Source organism: Agelaius phoeniceus, chromosome 7 (genome assembly GCF_051311805.1).
Source record: "Agelaius phoeniceus isolate bAgePho1 chromosome 7, bAgePho1.hap1, whole genome shotgun sequence".
In the NCBI taxonomy this organism is placed as follows: Eukaryota; Metazoa; Chordata; class Aves; order Passeriformes; family Icteridae; genus Agelaius; species Agelaius phoeniceus.
Genome location: NC_135271.1, coordinates 49,983,359 through 50,005,669, shown reverse-complemented (window position 1 = coordinate 50,005,669; position 22,311 = coordinate 49,983,359). Strand labels below are relative to the sequence as shown.

The 22,311-nt window shown below is 52.2% G+C and overlaps 1 protein-coding gene across 3 annotated transcripts in view; it reads right to left on the bottom strand.

The window, feature by feature from the left end:
• GALNT13 (polypeptide N-acetylgalactosaminyltransferase 13) overlaps positions 1 to 21,181 on the bottom strand; it is a 50,892-nt gene extending 29,711 nt beyond the window's left edge. For 2 of the 3 annotated variants that reach the window (XR_013183119.1, XM_077181794.1), the window contains exons 1-7: positions 20,634 to 21,179; positions 11,977 to 12,076; positions 11,029 to 11,258; positions 9,783 to 9,951; positions 5,717 to 5,883; positions 3,779 to 3,986; positions 1,033 to 1,203 (exon numbers count right to left, since the gene is read on the bottom strand). Coding sequence is in view for 2 of the 3 variants with exons in the window: in XM_077181794.1 (XP_077037909.1) it covers positions 1,033 to 1,203; positions 3,779 to 3,986; positions 5,717 to 5,883; positions 9,783 to 9,951; positions 11,029 to 11,170 (857 nt within the window). In the remaining variant the exon portion in view is untranslated. Of the gene's footprint in view, positions 1 to 1,032; positions 1,204 to 3,778; positions 3,987 to 5,716; positions 5,884 to 9,782; positions 9,952 to 11,028; positions 11,259 to 11,976; positions 12,077 to 20,633 lie in introns of all 3 variants that reach the window. The other variant, XM_077181795.1, reaches the window with a different exon arrangement.
• Between the last annotated feature and the right edge of the window lie 1,130 nt (positions 21,182 to 22,311).

The window sequence follows — 22,311 nt, the reverse complement described above, 5'->3', positions numbered from 1 at the left end:
GGGGTTAAGTGCAAAACACTGAGGTTCAAAGCTCCAAAATGCTCAGAAATCCTTTGGAATATTTGCCTTAATTTGCTGCAAACAGATTTTTATTCCCCTTTTTTTCGGAATTTAACAGAGGGAGCTGAACAGGCAGGAATCTTTGGAATTCCTGAACATTGGGAAGAGGATGGGATGGGGTTAAGTGCAAATCGCTGGAGTTCAAAGTTCAAAAATGCTCAGAAATCCTTGGGAATATCTGCCTTAAATTCTGAAAAAACGGGAATAAAAATCTGTTTGCAGCAAATTAACAGAGGGAGCTGAACAGGCAGGAATCTTTGGAATTCCTGAACCTTTGGAAGAGGATGGGATGGGGTCAAGTGCAAAACACTGAGGTTCAAAGCTCAAAAATGCTCAGAAATCCTTTGGAATATCTACCTTAAATCCCAAAAAACAGGAATAAAAATCCATTAACAGCAAATTAACAAAAGGAACAGGCAGAAATCTTTGGAATTCCTGACTGTTGGGAAGAGGATGGCATGGAAGTTAAGGGCAAATCAAAGCTCAAAAATGCTTAGAAATCTTTTGGAATATCTGCCTTAAATCCCCCCCCAAAAAAATGGGAATAAAAACCTGTTTGCAGCAAATGAACAGAGGGAGCTAAACAGGCAGGAATCTTTGGAATTCCTGAACCTTTGGAAGTGGAAGAGGTCGGGATCGGGTTAAGTGCAAATCAATGAGGTTCAAAGCGGTTCAAAGCTCGATAATGCTCGAAATCCTTTGGAATATCTGCTGGTACTAAAAACCTGTTTGCAGCAAATGAACAGGGGGAGCTGAGCAGGCAGGAATCTTTGGAATTCCTAAATCTTTGGAATTCCTAAATCTTTGGAATTCCTAAATCTTTGGAATTCTTTGGGAAGAGGACAGGACGGGGTTGGCCCAAGCTCGCAAGGCCACGCTGGGGTTTGGGCTTTCCCTGCCATTCTGCCTGTGATCCTGCAGCGGAATTTTGGGATCTGGGGTGGGGATTTTTGGGAGAAGGGGGGCACTGACCTGACGGGCAGGGTCCTGTCCCCTTTCCTGCGGTCCATCTCCCTCTGGGGCACCGGGTACCAGCGGAAATTCAGCTTCCAGTTGAAACCCCCGTAGGTCATGTCCGAGCCCGCCATGTACTCGAAGGTGTCGTCGCTGATCACGTCGATGATGGGACACACCACTGTTTTCCTGGGGGAAAAAAATGGGAATTTGGGGGTTATGGGGGTGTTTGGGCATGGTGGGAGGGAAGGGGGAAAGAGGGGGGAATAGAATGAGGGAGAAGGGGAGAAGATGGGGAAAAAGGGGGGAAAATAGGAGAGGGAAAGGAGAAGGAAAAAGGTGGGAAAGGAGAAGGAAAAAGGTGGGAAAGGGTGAGGAATGGGAGGAAAAGAGAGAGGAAAGAAGGGGAAGAAAGGGGGAAAATAGGAGAGGGAAAGGAGAAGGAAAAAGGTGGGAAAGGAGAAGGAAAAAGGTGGGAAAGGGTGAGGAATGGGAGGAAAAGAGAGAGGAAAGAGGGGGAAGAAAGGGGGAAAATAGGAGAGGGAAAGGAGAAGGAAAAAGGTGGGAAAGGAGAAGGAAAAAGGTGGGAAAGGGTGAGGAATGGGAGGAAAAGAGAGAGGAAAGAGGGGGAAGAAAGGGGGAAAATAGGGGAGGAAAAAGAAGGAAAAAGGTGGGAAAGGGGGAGGAATGGGAGTAGAAGAGGGGGAAAAGGGAGAGAAAAGGAGGAAAAAGGGGGGAGAAAAAGGGGGGAACAAATTGAGGGAGAAGGGGAAAAGAGGGAAAAAAGGGGGAAAAATAGGAGAGGGAAAGAAGAAGGAAAAAGGTGGGAAAGGGTGAGGAATGGGAGGAAAAGAGAGGAAAGAGGGGGAAGAAAGGGGGAAATAGGAGAGGAAAAAGAAGGAAAAAGGTGGGAAAGGGGGAGGAATGGGAGTAAAAGAAAAGGAGGGAGAAAAAGGGGAGAATGAGGGAGAAGGGGAAAAGAGGGGGAAAGGGGACAAATAGGAGGGGGAAAAGAGAAGGGAAAAAGTGGGAAAGGGTGAGGAATGGGAGGAAAAGAAAAAGAGGGGGGAAAGGGGGGAGGAAAAGGGGGGAATGAGGGAGAAGGGGAAAAGAGGGGGAAAGGGGAAAAATAAGAGGGGGAAAAGAGAAGGGAAAAAGTGGGAAAGGGTGAGGAATGGGAGGAAAAGAGGGGGAAAAGGGGAAGAAAAGGAGGAAAAAGGGGGGAGAAAAGGGGGGGAATTAAATGAGGGAAAAGGGGAAAAGAGGGAGGGATGACAGGAAAGAAAGGAGGAAAAAGAGAAGGAAAAAGGTGGGAAAGGGAGAGGAATGGGAGTAAAAGAGGGGGAAAAGGGGGAGAAAAGGAGGAAAAAGGGGGGAGAAAAAGGGGGGAATAAATTGAGGGACAAGGGGAAAAGAGGGAAAAAAAGGGAGAAAAAATAGATGGAGAAAAAGAGAAGGGAAAAGGTGGGAAAGGGGGAGGAATGGGAGGAAAAGGGGAGAAAAGAAGGAAAAGAGGGAGAAAAAGGGGGGAAAAGGGGGGGATAAATTGAGGGAGAAGGGGAAAAGGGGAAAAAGGAGGGGAAAAAAGAGAAGGAAAAAGGTGGGAAAGAGGGAGGAATGGGAGGAAAAGAGGGGGGAAGTAAAGAAAAAGGGGAAGAAAAAGGGGGAAATAAACAGAGGGAAAAGGGGAAAAGAGGGGAAGGAGGAGGGAGAAGAAAGAGGGAAAACAGGAGGGGAAAAAGAGGGAAAGGGAAAGAAAAGGGGGTAAAGGAAAGGGAAAACAGAGTAAAGGTAGGGGAAGGAGGGGGAAAAAGGGAGAACAAGGAAGAAAAAGGAAGAAGGGGGAAAGGGAGAACAAGGAAGAAAAAGGGAGAAGGGGGAAAGGGAGCAAAGGGGAGGAAGAAGGGAAAGAAGGCAAAGGGAGGGAAGGGGAAAAAGGAAAAGGAGAATAATACAGAAAATCAGGGGGAAGAGGGAAATGGAGGGAAATAAGGAAGAGGAAAAACGAGGGGAAGAAGGAAAAAAGGAGGAAAAGGGGGAGGAACAGAGGGGAAAGGGGGAAGAAAAGATGGGGAAAAAGGAGAAAAAAGGGAAAACAAGAAAAGAGAAGGAATAAAAAGGGTGCGAATTTCCATGAGTTCAGGGGGTCAGAGAGAGAAGTTGTTCCTGGTAAAAAACAGGGAGAAAGCTTCCTTTGAATGGGAGAGATCCAGACCTTTGGAAAGCTGCTCCCACATTTACTCAGGAATGAGATTTTGATACAAACAGCAGCGAATTCAAAAAATATTCAATGTTACGTTCATTCCAGCTCAGTGAATCCTTTTAATTCCTGATGGGTTTTTTGGGGTTTTTTTTTGTTTGGTTGGTTTTTTTGTTTGTTTGTTTGTTTTTGGGGTTTTTTTGGGTTTTTTGTTTTGTTTTGGTTTGGTTTTTGGGGGTTTTTTTTTAATTTTTTGTTTTTTGGTTTTTTGTGGGTTTTTTTTGATTTTTTGTTTTTTGGTTTGGTTTTTTTTTTTATTATTTTTTGTTTTTTGGGTTTTTTTTTAATTTTTTGTTTTTTGGTTTTTTGTGGTTTTTTTTTATTTTTTGTTTTTTGGTTTTTTGGGGTTTTTTTGATTTTTTGTTTTTTGGTTCTTTGTGGGTTTTTTTTTTTATTTTTTGTTTTTTGGTTTTTTGGTTTTTGGGTTTTTTTGTTTTTTTTTTTAATCTGCCCCAGGGAAGGGCCAGGAGCAGATCCCAGCCTCTGGAGCTGGGAACCCCTCACCTGTCCTCCTTGATCCTGGCCAGCAGAGGCTCCAGCCAGCCCAGGGTGCACTCGCAGTGGGCATCCAGGAACGTGATCACCTGGCCCTTGGCAGCCGCCGCCCCTCGGAGCCGCGCCCGGATCAGCCCCGACCTCTGCTCCATCCGCAGGATCCTGACGGGCACCCCCAGCTTCTTCACGTAATTCTCCAGGGAGGCCTTCAAAAACTCTGCCAGAATTGGGGGCAGACAGAAGGAAAACGGGATTTTTAGGGAGGTTTTATTCCGAGGTGGTCACAGAAGCTCCCTGCTTGGAGCACCTGAGGTGGGAGTGGGCTTTAAGGTCGCTTCCAAGCCAAAGCATTCCCTGATTCCAGGATAATAGCTCAGGAATTTTAAGCAAAGCACAATCAGTTCCTTGGATGAACCAGCAACCACAAAACAAAGACATTTTCAGCAATTTGCTGCTGGTTCAATGAAAAAAATTGGCATTTTTTGACGGATTTCCCCACTGGAGCTCTTTGCATGCTTTTAGGAAAAATAGGAATCACTTGGCTCAAATCTTCCTCCACCTTCTGGCACGGGGAATCATTAAGTCACTTAATGAGCAGGGAAATCCAGGGAGTAATTAGGGTTCAATTAATGCTCCATGGGGCAGAACTGAAGGATGGAGTGGCTGCAGGGTTGAGTTTGCCATCAGCACTCATTGGGCAGCTCCAGGATCCTTTCTCATTCCACTGATTCCATTTAAGGAACTTGATGGGGTTCCTTTTTCAGGGAGTCCCTGTTCCACAGGCAGAGTTTGCTTTTTTTTAAGTCTGGGGTCAAAACAGAAATGAAAAGGCAAAAAAAAAAAAAAAAAGTGAAGAATGAAGGAAACAAAGCACAAAGAGGAGCAATAAAGGCAGAGTTAGAATGAGATGGTCCCTTCCAAGCCAAACCATTCTGGGATTCTATGGGAATGATTTAGTGGGGATATTCAGGAAAATCTGAAGCATGGAATGAGGAGGGTGGAGAGACAGGAAGGAAAGGATTGACCTTTCCAGGAACATCAGATTTACTGAGCTGGATCTGATCCAGGGCCTGAAGGGGCTCCAGGAGAGCTGCAGAGGGACTGGGGACAAGGGATGGAGGGACAGGAGCCAGGGAATGGCTGCCAGTGCCAGAGGGCAGGGATGGATGGGACATTGGGAATTGGGAATTCCTGCCTGGGCTGGGATTGCCAGAGCAGCTGGGGCTGCCCCTGGATCCCTGGCAGTGCCCAAGGCCAGGCTGGAGCAGCCTGGGATGGTGGGAGATGTCCCAGCCATGGTGAGGGGCTGGATTAGGTGCCCTTTAAAGGTCTCCTCCAAACCAAACCACCCTGGATTCCATGAATTTTTTCCACCCCCCCTCTAGAACCCACCACTGCCGGGATGAGCTGGGTGGGAACCACACTCTGAGCCCTGCCTGAGCTGCAGGAGCTGCCCTGGGAGCAAAGGATGGGCTGTGGGATGGGATGGGCTGTGGGATGGGATGGGCTGTGGGATGGGATGGGATGGGCTGTGGGATGGGATGGGCTGTGGGATGGGATGGGATGGGCTGTGGGATGGGATGGGCTGTGGGATGGGATGGGATGGGCTGTGGGATGGGATGGGCTGTGGGATGGGATGGGATGGGCTGTGGGATGGGATGGGATGGGCTGTGGGATGGGCTGTGGGATGGGATGGGATGGGCTGTGGGATGGGATGGGATGGGCTGTGGGATGGGCTGGGCTGTGGGATGGGATGGGAGGGGATGGGCTGTGGGATGGGATGGGATGGGGTGTGGGATGGGATGGGGCTGTGGGATGGGATGGGGCTGTGGGATGGGCTGTGGGATGGGCTGTGGGATGGGCTGTGGGATGGGCTGTGGGATGGGCTGGGCTGTGGGATGGGGTGGGCTGCGGGATGGGCTGTGGGATGGGCTGTGGCAGCCCCACCTCTCTCGCTGGCATCGTCCACCAGGAGGATCTCGGCCAGCAGGCGCGGCGGGGAGCGCTCCAGCACGCTGTGGATGGTCCTGAGCAGCGTGCTCCACGCCTCGTTGTGGAACACGATCACCACGCTGGTGTTGGGCAGCTCCTCCGGGTACACCTTGCTCTTGCACCTGCCCGAAACACCCGGGGAACAGGGAAAGGGCTCAGCCCCACAGCAGGGACAGCCCGGAGGGGATCCCTGCCCTCCCGGCATGGAAACGGGGCTTGAGAGGCACCGCGGCACTGCTGCCACTCCCGGGGATGGGGCAGGAATCACAGGGGCAAAATCCCAGAAAATGGAATGCCAGGAGCTCTGAGGGGGGATGGAAAAGGGGCTTGGAAGCAGCCATGGCTCTGCTCCAAGGGGGAGGTTCCACATCCAGGGGGTTCGTAATTATAGGAATGAATTAAAGGGGCAAAGTGGAGATCAGAGACTGGAATTCCTGTGGCTCTGAGGCAGGATGGAAAAGGGCCCTGGAAGCAGCCATGGCACTGCTCCAAGGGGGACCTTCCACATCCAGACAGCTCAGGATGGTGGGGAATTAAAGGGGAAAAGTGGAGCTCCAGAGACTGGAATTCCAAATGCTCTGAAGCAGGATGGAAAAGGGCCCTGGAAGCAGCCATGGCACTGCTCCAAGGGGGAGGTTCCACATCCAGGGGGTTCGAAATTATAGGAATTAAGGAGGCAAAGTGGAGCTCCAGAGACTGGGATTCCAGTGGCTCTGAGGCAGGATGGAAAAGGGCCCTGGAAGCAGCCATGGCTCTGCTCCAAGGGGAACCTGCCACATTTCAGGCTGATGGGATGAATTAAGGAACAAACTGGAGGCCCAGAGATTGGAATTCCAGCTGCTCTGAGCATGACACAGCTGGAGAAGGGGCTCATCTCACTCTCCCATTCCTGACATTCCCTGCAAGGACCGAGCTCAACCGCAGGGATCTGACTCCAGCCCTGAGCTGTTTGATCAGGAATTCCAGGTACAGCCATTCCCAGGTGGATTTGGCCCCAGGGAGGTTTGGAGCACACGGGGAATGGCCTGGCATGAACTGCCAAGGAAAGGCAGAGCTGACCCAGGACTGATCCACTAGGAATGTTTAAATCCCGCCTGCTTTCCCAAATTCCCACTCGAGGACCAAACCCTGCCAGCTGAACCAAGCACCATTCCATTTTTGAGGGTATTTCTGGGAAAGCCATTTTAAAGGACGTGGGGCACCTGCACGTCCTTTAAAAATGGGATGTTCAAAGTTAATCCATGCACACCAAAGCCTTCAAATTCCCCCTCCCAAACCCCATTTCCAGAGGCCTGTGGGAAAGGTGGGATCCCAGATTTCCTGCAGATTCTCTAAGAGAAGACACCGTGGGAAGGAGGTGAGGGCCCTCCCAAGGCAGCCTGAAAATTCACCCTTGGGAAAAAAAAAATCCCTGCAAAATAACCCTGAGTTTATCTGGAATTTTATCCAAACTGCTCCAGCATTTACTGCAATTCCAAGCCCCTTGAAACCAGGAATAAAGGAAATTTAAAAATCCCCTTTGGAACAATTTTCCTTAAATAAAACCTGGTTTTTTTCTCCATCCAGGGATGTCTTGGGGGCCCCTCCAAGGCTGCCAGGGAGGAAAATCTGTTTTCCATGATTTTCACACTAATTAAGGAGCTGACAGCTCCTCTTTTCCAATTATATCTCCCATGCAAACGGCTGCTCCAAAGGCAGCTGCAGCCCACGTGGAAAACATGGGAGGGGGAGCAAGGACTGTGCTTCTGGAAGGGAAATTTTCACATGTTCTCAGAATAAAGGAGAACTGCAACAATCCCAGGGTGTCCATGCCCATGAAAAACATTCCAGGGATATTCCATGGAGTGCCAGAAACGCCATCACTGATCCATGGGATCAGGGAATCCCAGGATGGGCTGGAAGGACCTGGAATCCCAGTCCTGCAAGGGGCAGGGACACCTCCCTCTGTCCCAGGCTGCTCCAGCCTGGCCTTGGCTCTGCCAGGGATCCAGGGGCAGCCTCAGCTTTCCTGGGAAAGCTGGGCCAGCATCTCCCCACTCTCTGAGGAAGGAATTTTATATCCACCACAACTAAAGAGCTGGAAAAATCCCAAATCCAAAAATCCCAGGTCCCGGTGGAGAACAAATGCATCAGGTGTGGCTATCCCAAAATAAACCAGTTTTCCCTCCCCTAAGGGCTAAATTTCAGGAATGACAAATTTTGGTCCCACCTCAAAATCCAATCAAGAATTCCTGCCCTGAAACATGAATCTGAGGGAAGGATTTTCCCAGTTACAGGGAGTTTTCCCACACATCCACTGCCACCCCTGCACTGCTCCATCCCAAGCCCTTTCCCTCACCCAGGATCACATCCCAGTGTTTTTTCCTTTGGAGAATCCCCACAAAACTCCAGCTCCGTGTTTAACCCTGGCAGCTGTTCCAGAAATCCCAAAGTTTCTGCTCAGCCCTGGATGTTCCCAAGCACTGAACACACCCAGGAGCCAATTCCAGCTGCAATCTCCAGGAGAAAATCCAATTAGGATGCTCCAGCAATCCATGGAATAGCACTTGCAGCCTCACTCATCCAGAAAAGATTGAGGATGGATTTCTTCCCTCGCTGGAGAAAATCCTTGGGAATGAAATGAGGCATTTCCCTGGTGAGTTAAGCTGGGTTTAAGGTCTATCAATAGCTCCTAATTAGAGCTGCCTCTGATTAAAATCTCCAGCTTGGCCATTTCCAACAGGACCCTGGAAATCCAGGGACATGCCCTGACAGAAAACCCAGGATGGAAAGGGAATGAAATGAAACTCTGGGTGTGAGATCCCATGGATCAGCTGGAATTAAACCATCAGCCCCAGGGCAGGGGTGCAATGGGAGCCAGTCCTGCTTGGATGCAGCAATGGGATGGGGAATTCCGGGGGTCCTGATGAGGAATCCCATTCCCACAGAATCCCACTGACCCTGGAGCCAGGCTGGGAGAGCTGGGAATGTTCCCCTGGAGAAGGGAAGGCTCCAGGCAGAGCTCAGAGCCCCTGGCAGGGCCTGAAGGGGCTCCAGGAGAGCTGGAGAGGGACTGGGGACAAGGGATGGAGGGACAGGAGCCAGGGAATGGCTCCCAGTGCCAGAGGGCAGGGATGGATGGGACATTGGGAACTGGGAATTCCTGCCTGGGCTGGGATTCCCAGAGCAGCTGGGGCTGTCCCTGGATCCCTGGCAGTGCCCAAGGCCAGGCTGGAGCAGCCTGGGATGCTGGGAGGTGACTCTGCCATGGCAGGGCTGGGAGGGACGGGATTTCAGCCTCCATCCCATCCCAATCCCCGGGATTCCTGGGATGGGACTTCAGGCCCTCAGCCCATCTCAATACCTGGCATTCCTGGGATGGGATTTATGTTCCCCGAACACCCCAATCCCCTCATTGCCAGCATGGGATTTCAGCCCCTATTCCAGCCTGTCCTCCCATTCCCAGGATGGGGGTTCCAGTCCCCAGCCCAGCCCAGGATCGGGCTCCAGCTCCTGCTCCTACCCCAGGCTGGGGTCCCAGCCCCGTTCCCAGCCCAGAATGGGTTCCCAGCCCCATTCCCATTCCCAGGCTGGGGTCCCACCCCGTTGCCAGCCCAGAATGGGGTCCCAGTCCCATTCCCAGCCCAGAATGGGGTCCCAGCCCCATTCCCAGCCCAGAATGGTGTCCCAGCCCCGTTCCCAGCCCAGAATGGTGTCCCACCCCGTTCCCAGCCCAGAATGGGTTCCCAGCCCCATTCCCAGCCCAGAATGGGGTCCCAGCCCCGTTCCCAGCCCAGAATGGGTTCCCAGCCCCGTTCCCAGCCCAGAATGGGTTCCCAGCCCCATTCCCAGCCCAGAATGGGGTCCCAGCCCCGTTCCCCCCCAGAATGGGTTCCCAGCCCCATTCCCAGCCCAGAATGGGGTCCCAGCCCCGTTCCCAGCCCAGAATGGGTTCCCAGCCCCGTTCCCAGCCCAGGCTGGGGTCCCAGCCCCATTCCCCCCCAGAATGGGGTCCCACCCCGTTGCCAGCCCAGCCCCTCACCCGTCCAGCCGCACGTCGGGCAGGCTGCGGTTCAGCGCGATGCGGTCGCTGGCCAGCAGGTTGAACTGGTTGATCTTGAACAGCTCCTTCATCTTCTCCTGCTCCTCCTTGGGGATGAGCACGGCCCTGCCCATCTCGCCCGGGCCCTCCTGGTTCCGGGAAATAACGGCTGGGAAACCAAAGGGCAAAAGGTGCTGTGAGCCCCTGGGGAATGGGTTCATCCTTAGGGAAGCTGCTGCTTTTCCACAAGCAATGCTGGAAATCCAACCCCCATCCTCCCTGCTCCACTGGGAGCTTTTACCCCTCTCTGCATCCAAGAACATCCAAGATGACTGAACCCCCTGGATTTGTTCCCTTCCACTATCCCAGGTGGCTCCAAGCTGGCCTTGGACACTTCCATGGACCCAGGGGCAGCCTCAGTTTCTCAGAGAAGCTGGGGCTGTTACTGGATCCCTGCAATGTCCCAAGCCAGGCTGGACAGGGCTTGGAGCAACCTGGGCTAGTGGGAGGCATCCCTGCCCCTGGAATGGGATTTAAGGTCCGATTTAACCCCAACCATCCCATAAAACACAAACTCAGACAACACCAAAGCAGCCCTAAATCCTGCAGATCCTGGGATTTCCTTGTAGGAAAGGCTTCTGTGCTGCTCTTGTGAGCCAGCAAAGGCCTCCTGAAGATAAAGGGAAGCCCCATATCTCTCTCTTTCTTTCTGTCTCTCTTTCTGTCTCTCTTTCTCTCTCTTTCTCTTTCTCTCTCTCTCTTTCTCTATCTTATCTTTCTCTCTCTCTCTCATCTTTCTCTCTTTCTCTCTAACTTAATCCCTGTATCACATTTTGCAGTGGTCATTCAACAAAGGCGCATTTGTTTTGATTGTCTGCACATCCCCTGTGCCGTGTCAGTTCCTTTTGCACCCCGAGATCCCCCCTGGAGGAGGATGGATGGATGATGGATGGATGGATGGATGGATGGATGATGGATGGATGGAGGGATGGATGGAGGGATGGATGGAGGGATGATGGATGGATGGATGGATGGATGGATGGATGGATGGATGGATGATGGATGGATGGATGGATGGATGGATGATGGATGGAGGGATGGATGGAGGGATGGATGGAGGGATGATGGATGGATGGATGGATGATGGATGATGGATGATGGATGGATGATGGATGATGGATGGATAGATAGATGGATGGATAGATGGTGACAGGGATGAGGCGGGAGGGGCCGGCGCAGCACTCACCGCGCAGGGCGGGCAGCAGGGAGCGCTCCTTGCTCTCGTCACACTTGTTGCACTCGCTGAAGTAGAGCAGCAGGAACACGTCCAGCAGCACCCAGAGCAGCGAGGTGGCCAGCACCACCCGGCAGTAGCCAAACCTCCTCATGGCTCCTGGCACCCAGCAGCAGCAGCAGCACAGCGGGCTCACAGTGCCACGGCACCGACCCACCAGGCAGGCAGGGAGCAGCTGCCCACTGCAGGCAGAGGAAAGGCAGCAGATCCTCATGGATTCATGGATATTCATCCTTGTACTCAACATTGTTTGACACTGAAATGATCGTTTGCCTCAAATAATGATTTTATATTTCTCAATATTTGAATTTTCGTCCTGCCAAAATATTTCAGACTCCACCTGGTGAGCACCAAAGATCCCTTGGAAAAGGCAGCAGAGTCACGGACCCAGGGTGGGTTTGGGCTCCTGCCTGAATTAGGGAGTTTGGAAAACAAAGCTAAAGGTGAGGCCTCCATACCCAGTTCTCCAAAGGGTGGAGCCAGGCTGGGAGAGCTGGGAATGTTCCCCTGGAGAAGGGAAGGATCCAGGCAGAGCTCAGAGCCCCTGGCAGGGCCTGAAGGGGCTCCAGGAGAGCTGGAGAGGGACTGGGGACAAGGGATGGAGGGACAGGAGCCAGGGAATGGCTCCCAGTGCCAGAGGGCAGGGATGGATGGGACATTGGGAACTGGGAATTCCTGGCTGGGCTGGGATTCCCAGAGCAGCTGGGGCTGCCCCTGGACCCCTGGCAGTGCCCAAGGCCAGGCTGGAGCAATCTGGGATAGGGAAGGTGTCCCTGGGTGGATGGGATAAATGGGATTTCAGGTCCCTTCCCATCCAAACCATTCCAGAATGCCATGCTCACCCCCCCCCCGTGGCTGCAATCAGTAATTAGAGCTCTGTAATTAATGACCCCCACTCACCATCACTGCCTGCATTCCGTGCCCAGACTCCGTGTCCTGCTCCAGCCATGCTCCCACAGAATTCCCTCAGCACTGAACCACTGGATAATTTTCCAAGTACCTGGAATAGAAAAAGAGAAGAAAATCCCATCACTTTTCCGTATTTCCTAAAACATAAAGAAATTTCGTGTAATTAAAAATTCCTCCTCAGTTTTATGCACATTTTAACTTCCTTATCCTCCCCACCTCAGCTCCTCATTCCCAAGTGGGATCTTTCCATTTTCCATCCCATTTTAATTCATTTTCATCTGAGCCAAAGGGATGGAAGAGCTGGAATGATTTAAATAAATTAAATAAATGATTTATTTAATTATTCTTGCAGCATTTCTGCATGGACTCCTCATTAATAACAATTTCCATCTGTCCTAAATATCAACCAATGGCTCTTCCTGCTGAGGGATTCCCAGGACACTGATTTAAAATTTCAGGAATTGCTGTTCCAGGGTAACACAATCCATTTCCACAGTGGTCACAGAGAACAGATTCACTATAGGAAAAAAAAAAAGGAAGAAAAACCCAAATTTCCCAGCAAAACTGTGGATGCTCCATCCTGTGAAGTGTCCAAGGCTGGAAGGGCCTGGAGCAATTTGGGATCAGGGAAGGATTCCCAGCCCATGGAACGGGATGAGCTTTAAGGTCACTTCTACCCCAAAACATCCCAAGATTCTGGGATTCCATCAAATCCCCTCCTCCAGACCTCCAAAAGGAAGACTGTTCCCCAAAATAAGTTTTATTTTAACTGAAATTCAGCCTAACAAGGTTTGCGGGAAGAGGAGGAAGGGAAAAACCCACAGGTTCTGAGCTGCCTCTTCCTGGAATAAACCCAATTTTACCCCATTATCCTGCAGCAAGGCAGAGGGAAATTCCTGCCCCAAACCCTGCAGGGCTGGGAGCAGGAAAAGCAGGATTTGGGGATAGGAAACAGGAGGCAAACCAAGGAACCTGCCAGCATTTCCTGGGACTGACCCCACACAGTGCTGGGGGGAATTATGGAGGCTGCAAATCCAAGTGGATGGCAATTCCAGACTCCAACCCTGGATTAAAAACCTCACATTTTTGTGGGTATAAACCAATTGTTCTGGATTTTCTCCTGTAAATTGTTCAGTATTTTCTCCCCCCCAGCCCCTGTTATCCCCACAGCCAGGCCATGCCCAGAATGACCAATATTGAATTTTTTGAGGCTCAGAGACACAGAATCCATCACTGCTCCCTGAAAATCTCTTCATTCCCATTCCCAATACCCCTGCAAGGTAAAATAAACATGGATACAGCAAAAGTCCCCAAAAATACAGCTCAAAACAATCCTTGAGCTGTATTTTCCCACCATTTCTGGTGATTCAATTCTTTAGTGAAACTTGGGGTAATTTCTGACTCTCTCATGGGCTGAAAATGTGGAAATTACAGCAGCACAGAGTGGGGGTAGGAAATAAAAGTGTGTTCAGAAGAAACTCAGCAGAATTTTGGGGAATCACAGAATTCCAGACTGGTTTAGGTGGAAAGGGACATTAAGGATTATCCCATTCCACCTCCAGGGACACCTCCCATTGTCCCAGGCTGCTCCAGCCTGGCCTTGGGCACTGCCAGGGATCCAGGGGCAGCCCCAGCTGCTCTGGCAATCCCAGCCCAGGCAGGAATTCCCAATTCCCAATGTCCCATCCATCCCTGCCCTCTGGCACTGGCAGCCATTCCCTGGCTCCTGTCCCTCCATCCCTTGTCCCCAGTCCCTCTCCAGCTCTCCTGGAGCCCCTTCAGGCCCTGCCAGGGGCTCTGAGCCCTCCCTGGATCCTTCCCTTCTCCAGGGGAACATTCCCAGCTCTCCCAGCCCTTCTGGCCTCATTCCAGGAGGTCAAAGCCCTTCATTCCCAAATGGGCACTTGCTGTAAATCCGGCTCAGCTGAGCCCTGAGCTGCTCCTTAATCCTCTGGCACTCCTCAGGCTCATCACGGATGAAGTGTCCTAATCCTCAGCAGGACAGGAATGACCTGGCCGTGGAAATTCCCAAAGGAAATCCCAAAGCAAAGCAGAGCAGTTGGCCAGTTTCTCACCCAGCTCCTTGACTGATTCAGCAGAGTTGGAATTTCAGAGTGCAGCTGCATCCTTGACATGTGATTAAATCTTCCTCATTAACCCCAGAACTGCTCTGAGCCCAGTGTGACCTCACAAACCTGCAAGACTCCAACTTTCCTTGGCCACCTGCATTCCCAGGAATACCAAACCCAAGTGCCCACACCCCTGTGCTTGGATAAGGAAGGACACAAAATCCAAGTTACTACCAGGGAAGCACCGTTCCCAACCTAAATATTCCCATTTTCATGGAATGAAACCCAAACCAGAGCCAAAACCAGAGTTAAAACTGCTTTTAACGCCACCCTAAGCCCTAAGGAGGGATTCCATGAGCTGGGCCTGGTAAAGCTCAGCTTAACCCAAGGCCTGAGACAGGAGCAGGCTCAGGATGGGACAGGGACTTCCCCTGCTCCCTTGCCAGATGTGGCCACATCTGCAGCAGCTCCAGCCAGCTGCACATCCCAGTGGTTGCCTGGCAACAGAGGGGATGCTGCCCTGGGTACCAGGGTCTGCCCAAGCCCCCAGGCTGCCCAGTGCCCCCCAGTCTGCCCAGCTCCCCAGCCTGCAGAGGCTTTGGGATCGCACTCAGGGATTTGTTTTCCCTGCTCCAAGGGGCTCCCAGCTCCCCCAGGAACCCATTCCCACAGGAGAATGCCAAGGACACCCCTCCTGTCCCCTGCTCACAGCCAAAGGATGGAGGAAGAGGAGTAAAACCATCCCAAAATCCAGCCTGGCTTTCCCAGGGGATGAGAGCTCAGCAGGGCTCTCTCTGCAGCTCAGCCATGGAAATGGAATCCAGAACATCCCTGGGAATCTGCTCCTGTTTGTGCTGTTTGGGGAATGGATGGAACCACCTCCTGCTCCCACTCCAGAGCTGAATTCCTGCCTTTCCACTGTCAGTTTTCCAGGGAATCTCCTATTTGCCACGAGGGCCCTTCACAGCCCACTGAGAGCCCAAATCCAGCAGCTCTCACCTCACCCACAGCTCCTCTCCCACCAAAAGGATCTGGGCTGGAAGCGGGAATTGGATCCTTGGGATGGTCTTGGATACTGCTCTGCCATGGATCCCAGAGAGCAGAATTCCAGAGATTTAGGAGCATTTAATCCAGGTTTCAACCCCTGCTGCCATGGATCCCAGAGAGCAAAATTCCAGAGGTTTGGGAGCAGCTCAGCCAGGTTTCAACCCCTGCTGCCATGGATCCCAAAGAGCAGAATTCCTGAGATTTGGGAGCATTTATTCCAGGTTTCAACCCCTGCTGCCATGGATCCCAGAGAGCAGAATTCCAGAGGTTTGGGAGCAGCTCAGCCAGGTTTCAACCCCTGCTGCCATGGATCCCAGAGAGCAGAATTCCAGAGATTTGGGAGCAGCTCAGCCAGGTTTCAACCCCTGCTGCCATGGATCCCAAAGAGCAGAATTCCAGAGATTTAGGAGCACTTAACCCAGGTTTCAACCCCTGCTGCCATGGATCCCAGAGAGCAGAATTCCAGAGATTTAGGAGCACTTAATTCAGGTTTCAACCCCTGCTGCCATGGATCCCAAAGAGCAGAATTCCAGAGGTTTGGGAGCAGCTCAGCCAGGTTTCAACCCCTGCTGCCATGGATCCCAGAGAGCAGAATTCCAGAGATTTAGGAGCAGCTCAGCCAGGGTTCAATCCCTGCTGGCAAATCTAAAGCAGCACCTGACACTCAGGGATGCTCCTGCTCATGAGCACCCAGCCCACGGCAGCAGAATTTGGATTTTTCCTGGAATTTTTAGGAAATCTGGGGGGAAACCCCCCCAAAACCCCATAGCAAGAAGGGTTTAAGGCTTCCAGGACTGCCCTGGTCAGGCAGAGCCACACAGGGCTCAGGAAGCTCACCAGGAGAAATTCCCAAGCGGGAATTAAATCACTCACAAATACATTTTTCCGCCTAAGAAAGGCAGAATCCTGATGCAGAATTCCCAGCTTTCTCCTCTGATAGATTAAAGGATTATTTCTCACAGCTGTCCTGGGATTCGCCACAAAAAAAATTTGGCCAGGAAGGTTTGAAACTCCCCCTTTCCAACTTAAAATTGGATTTTAGGGCCACACTGATCTGAGCAAACCTGAAAATAAAACACCCTCTCCAAAACTCATCATTTAATTCCATGAGCAGCTCATTAATTCATGGATAAGGAAGAACTTTTAATGGCAGAACTGTCAAACTCCAAGATCAGGGAAGCTCTTGCACATTTAGCAAGGAATAAAAATAGGGGGGGGGGAAAGGAAGTAAAAGCAATCAGGTACCTTTAGTCAGAGGCACACAGTGTTTTGTGTCTCAAGAATTCCATTTTTTCTGCCTCTCTCCTCTCCTGAAATTTATTAATAGCCCCATTCTTCCCTTGGGAATTTATTCCTGTGACTCAGGAATTGAAGTGGAAAAGCCTCATTAATTCCTCTCATCCCAGACCTCGGGAGGAAAACCTCTGGGGGCTTTGTTCAGGCACAGCCACACAATTCCAGGCTCCCCCAGTTCCATCCTCCCACATTCCCAGCAGCTCCAGAGCCACGAGGTGGGAAATTTGGGAAGAGCTCACCTGGGTTGATTCCCTCCTTTAAAGTCCTGGGGCTGTGCAAAGCACCGAAAAGCTGCAGATAATTCAAATAAAGATTTGAAACCCCCTAAATCTTAATGGAATGTCACAGAGCCATGGAATGGTTTGGATGGGAAGGGATATTAATCCATGGGCAGGGACAGCTTTTTCTATCCCAGGGTGCTCCAAGCCCCATCCGACCCAGCCCTGGACACTTGCAGGGATGGAGCAGCCACACATCCTCTGGAACAACAAAAAATTTGGGAATTAACTCCCAACTATTGGAGGACAACCCCCTTTCCTATATGTTAAAAGCTCAAAATTCCCCTCCCACTGCTTCTTCCAGATCTTTCCCTCAAACACAGCCCACCTAGAAAAGCAAATTGCAGCACTTTGCTCACCAACTTCCCAAATCCCTCGTTCCCAGGCAGTCCTGGCATCTCCCACTCTCAAACCTCCACCTCTCCCAGGATTTGTCCCTTTGCAGGAGCCTCCTCAAGGCTGATCAGCTGCCTCTGCTTGTTCCCATTCCAGAGCTGGGAGAGCTCCCACATTCCAGGGAAATGCAGAGCACTGAGTGGCACTGGCACATCCCCCCTGCAGGAGTTTTCCAGCTCCTCCAACACAAGGATCTCCTGCTTTGCCATTCACACCCCACTGTGAACCCAAATTTTTTGGTGGACAGCTGTGAGAAATATTCCTGTAATTTATCAGAGGGAAAGCTGGGAATTCTGCATCAGGCACATCCCCCCTGGCGAGGTTTTCCAGATCCTCCAGCCCAAGGAAACACTGCAGAGAGCCCAAGTGGCCCAAGGAGCAGGGAAATCAGGGAATGCAGATTCCCGAGGCTGCCAGAGCTGCAGGAATGTCAGGCAGGAATGTCAGGGACTGTGGGGGTGCATCAGTGATCCTGGGGGTCCCTTTCCAGCATTCTGGGATCTGAGGAGCACAGGATGGCCCCACAAAGCTGTGCCCAAGCAGAATTCCCTCCCTTTTTCCCATCCAACAGATCGGGAGAGACCCCAAATCTCTGAGCACCAAAAGCCCCCATGACAAGCAAGGAATTGTTTAAACCCCGCTGGCTCCCGCTCCAAACTCATCCTCACAAAAGGACTGGGATCTCCTGTGTCCATCCCTGGTTTATTCCTGCCTCATCTCCTGCTCCCTGAGGGAAGCAGATTTGTTGGGATTGATCGGCTCTCACTCTGTGGGGCTTCAAAATAAAGCATTAAAAAACCCAAATATATTTTCCTATGTCCATGGAGGTGCAGGCATGTGGAGCTCCATCTCCCACATTCCCAGGCAAAGTTTTCCTTGGATTCACCCGATGGACAAACCACCTCTGGAATTTCCTAACATTTAAAAAAAATAAAGGAGAGATTCCCAATTCCTTCTTTGCAGGCAATTCCACTTTTCCTCCGTGAGCCACGATTTTCTTGTCATTTCCCAACCCAGTGGGGATTGATCCCTGCATCCCCTGCAAACCTAAAACCCCACTGAACGTGAGGAGGAAGGAACTCCATCCCTCTCCACACATTCCCACATTCGAAGCAGCCCAAATTTCCTATGGAATGGGGCCCTGGGGGTGCAGATGGTGGGGAGAGCTCTGGCAGCTCTCATTCCTAAAAACCAGGAGCTGTTTCTGGAGCAGGTGGGAAGAAGGTGGGAACAGCCAGAAAACCCCAGAACCGTGTGGGATCATTCACTGGGAGGAAAAAAAAAAAAAAAAAGCAGATTTTTTCCTTCAAAAAAAGCAGCTTTTTACATAAGAAAAGCAGATTTTGACCCAAAAAACCCCACAGATTTTTAAACAATAATATCACCCTTTTTTGCACAAGGAAAGCAGATTTTTAAATAATAATATCACCTTTTTTTTGCACAAGTAAAGCAGATTTTTAAATAATAATATCACTTTTTTTTGCACAAGGAAAGCAGATTTTTAAATAATAATATCACTTTTTTTTTGCACAAGGAAAGCAGATTTTTAAATAATAATATCACTTTTTTGTTGCACAAGTAAAGCAGATTTTCAGACAAGAAAACCCCTTCTTTTTTTTTGCACAAGAAAAGCAGGGTTTTTTACACAATTAAAGGAGGGTTTTACTCAAAAAAAAATGAGGTTTTTACACAAGAAAAACAGATTTTCATACTGGTATTTTCCTGAAGCGTGGTTTCATTGGTAACACAAAACACCAAATGTGCAGCACAAGAGGAAAATTTTAAAAATACCAAGAAACACATAAAACCCACCTAAATATAACCTAAAAACTCCTAAAAATACCTTAAAAACTCAAGTTTTAAGGCCTCATCTCCCCCCTCAAAGCCCAGCAGCCACCAAGAGTTAAAATAATCTTTGCCTCCATCATTCCCAGCGTGCCTTAATCTCCTGTTAATCTTTCCTCCCCCTATTCCCAGCACCCAATTAAATTCCAGCCCTTATTTTCCAACAAAAAACAGCTTTTACCAGTTATTTTCTCTTTATCCATTCAGACTGACTCAATTTCTAATGAAAAAAGCAGAAAATAAATGGAAAATAAACTCGATTTTCTGTCAGCTCGGAAGGGGCTTTTCCCCAATTCCTGGGAAAGCAGCTGGCATCCCAACTTTAGGATTTTCTGGGAAAATCCCAGCTTTTAACAGCCGAGCCAAATCCCATTTCCAGCAGTGCAGGCTGTTTCTATTCTTATTTCCACGCAGGAGGAATTTAAGTGGAATTTAAATGGAATTTAAGTGGAATCATCCCGGAATCTTGATCTGTGCAAGCACTGGGAGAAACCACCGGGAAAACCGGGAAGCAGCCAGGCTGAGACACTTCCAGGGAAACCTGCGGCTGGAAGAGCCACAGCCCTGATTCCAGGGAATCCTGGCAGCCCCAGGTATCATTCCAGAGAAATCACAAGACATTCCAGAGAAATCTGACAGCCCCAAACGCGATTCCAGGGAATCCTGGCAGCCCAAAACATCATTCCAGGGAAACCTGACAGCCCCAAATGCCATTCCAGGGAATCCTGACAGTCCAAAACATCATTCCAGGGAAACCTGACAGCCCCAAATGTGATTCCAGGGAATCCTGACAGCCCAAAACATCATTCCAGGGAATCCCAGCAGCTCAAAACATCATTCCAGGGAAACCTGACAGCCTCAAATGTGATTCCAGAGAAACCTGACAGCCCAAAACATCATTCCAGGAAAACCCGACAGCCCCAAATGTGATTCCAGGGAATCCTGACAGCCCAAAACATCATTCCAGAGAAATCTGACAGCTCCAAAAGCGATTCCAGGGAAACGAGCAGCTGAAATCGACAGCCCAAACTGCTATTGCAGAGAAATCTGACAGTCCAAAACGTCATTCCAGGGAAACCTACGGCTGAAATCCATAGCCCTGAGCGCTACTCCATGGAATCCTGACAGCCCAAATTGCTATTCCAGGGAAGCCTGACAGCCCAAAACATCATTCCAGGGAAACCTACAGCTGAAATCGACAGCCCTGAGCGCTATTCCAGGGAATCCTAGCAGCCCTAAACACGATTCCAGGGAATCCTGGCAGCCCCAAACACGATTCCAGGGAAACCTAGGGGTGAAATCCAGAACCCAAAACGTTCTTGCAGGGAACCCTGGCATCTGTTCCAGGAAAACCCAGGGATGAAATGGATAACCCGCCGCTCCATACCACGGGCAGCCTCCGCGCGGTTTTCCAGGGATATTTGGACGCTCCCTCGCGGCCCAGCGGAGCTTCCTTGGGGAGCTCCTGAGCAGAGCCCGGCGCCGGGGCTGGCTCAGGGCTGCTCACACTCCGCTGGCCCAGCCCGGCTGAGCCCGGATTAACCAAAGCTCCCGGGAAAGCCGGGATCAGGGACAGTCCCGGGATCAGGGACAGCGGGGGGAGCGGAGCCGGGGGACCCCTCGGGAGAACGGAGCCGGGAGCCAGGGGAGCCCTCGGGATAACGGAGCCGGGGCTGAAGGAGCGAGGGGAGCCCGGCACGGACCCTCCCGGCCTCACCTGCGGCGGAGCCCCGAGCTCAGAACCGGCCCGGGGGGCTCAGCAGTGTCCGAGGGGCTCAGCCCCGTCAGTCCGAGGGGTCAGCAGGATCCTGGGGGGCTCAGCCCCGTCAGTCCGAGGGGTCAGCAGGATCCTGGGGTTCTCAGCACTGTCCTGAGGGATCCAGCACCTCCAGTCCCGGGGTTCAGCTGCGTCCGAGGGGTCTCAGCAGTGTCCGGAGACGTTCAGCAGCTCCAGCCCGGGGGCTCAGCAGTGTCCGGGGGGGTCAGACTCGCCAGTTCTGGGGGCTCTCAGCAGCGTCCAGGGGCTCTCAGCAGCGTCCAGGGGCTCTCAGCCTCCGGCGGGGGCTCAGCTCGGCCCGCGGGGGGCTCAGCTCCGAGCCGCCGCCCTCCTCCTCCTCCTCATGGCCGGGGCAGAGCGGGAGCGGCCCCGCCTCGGCCGCAATGGCCGCGGCTCCCGCGATGCTGCGGCTGGGCCCGGGGGCAGCGGGGAGCGATGGGAGAGGATGAGGAGGAGGAGGGAGGGATGGGGAGGGAGGGATGGGGAGGGAGGGCCGGGCAGGTGCCGGGGGCGGCTCCGGCCTCACGAATCGCGCACGGAGGGAAGGGGCGGAGGCGGCGCGGGCGGGGAGGCGGGGATGGGGAGGGAGAGGAGGCAGCGGGGATGGAGAGGGGATCGGGGGCCGGGGTGGGGGCCGAGGAAAGGCTGGGATGGAGAGGGGATCGGGGGCCGGGATGGGGGCCGAGGAAAGGCTGGGATGGAGAGGGGATCGGGGGCCGAGATGGGGGCCGAGGAAAGGCTGGGATGGAGAGGGGATCGGGGGCCGAGGGGAGCGGAGGAAGGCGGGGATGGAGAGGGCATCGGGGGCCGAGGGGAGTGGGGGAAGGTTGGGACGCTGAGGGAGGTGGGACAGTGTGGGAAGCAGTGAGGAGGAGAGCAGAGGGATGCGTGAGGGAGGGGTGAGAAGAGCAGGGGATAGGAGGACGTGGGATGGGGTGCTGAGGAGAGATGGGGAAGGCTGGGATGGGGAAATGTGGGATGGGGTGCTGAGGAGAGATGGGGAAGGCTGGGATGGGGTGCTGAGGGAGCAGGGGAAGGCTGGAGGGGCCGAGGGGAGCCCCGGGAATGCCATGGGGAGCCCCGGGAGTGCCATGGGGAGCCCCGGGAGTGCCATGGGGAGCCCAGGGAAGCAGGCACGGGCGCTGGGGCACATCTGCTGATTCCAGGCCCGCACCAGAGCAGTTTCCATCCCCAGGGCCGCTCCCGTCCCGCGGGGCCATTCCGGATTCCCAACCCTCAGGCCCAGGGGCTCCAGCTCTCCTGCCGGCATCTGGGTGGAATTCCCTCACTCTTTTTGGAAGGAAATTCACTCTCAAGGAAAAGAAAACCAAATGATAAATGCTGCTCATCACTCTGTGCAGAAGGAGTGGGGCAAAGCCTGCCCAGACCGGAGCGTTTCTGTCAGGAATTCCCGGACAAATCCCAGAATCCCGGGATGGGTTGGGTGGGAAGGGACCTTAAAGCCCATCCCAATCCATCCTGTCACGGACTTGGAGACCTTCCCCATCCCAGGGTGTTCCAGCCTGGCCTTGGGCACTGCCAGGGATCCAGGGGCAGCCCCAGCTGCTCTGGCAATCCCAGCCCAGCCAGGAATTCCCAATTCCCAATGTCCCATCCA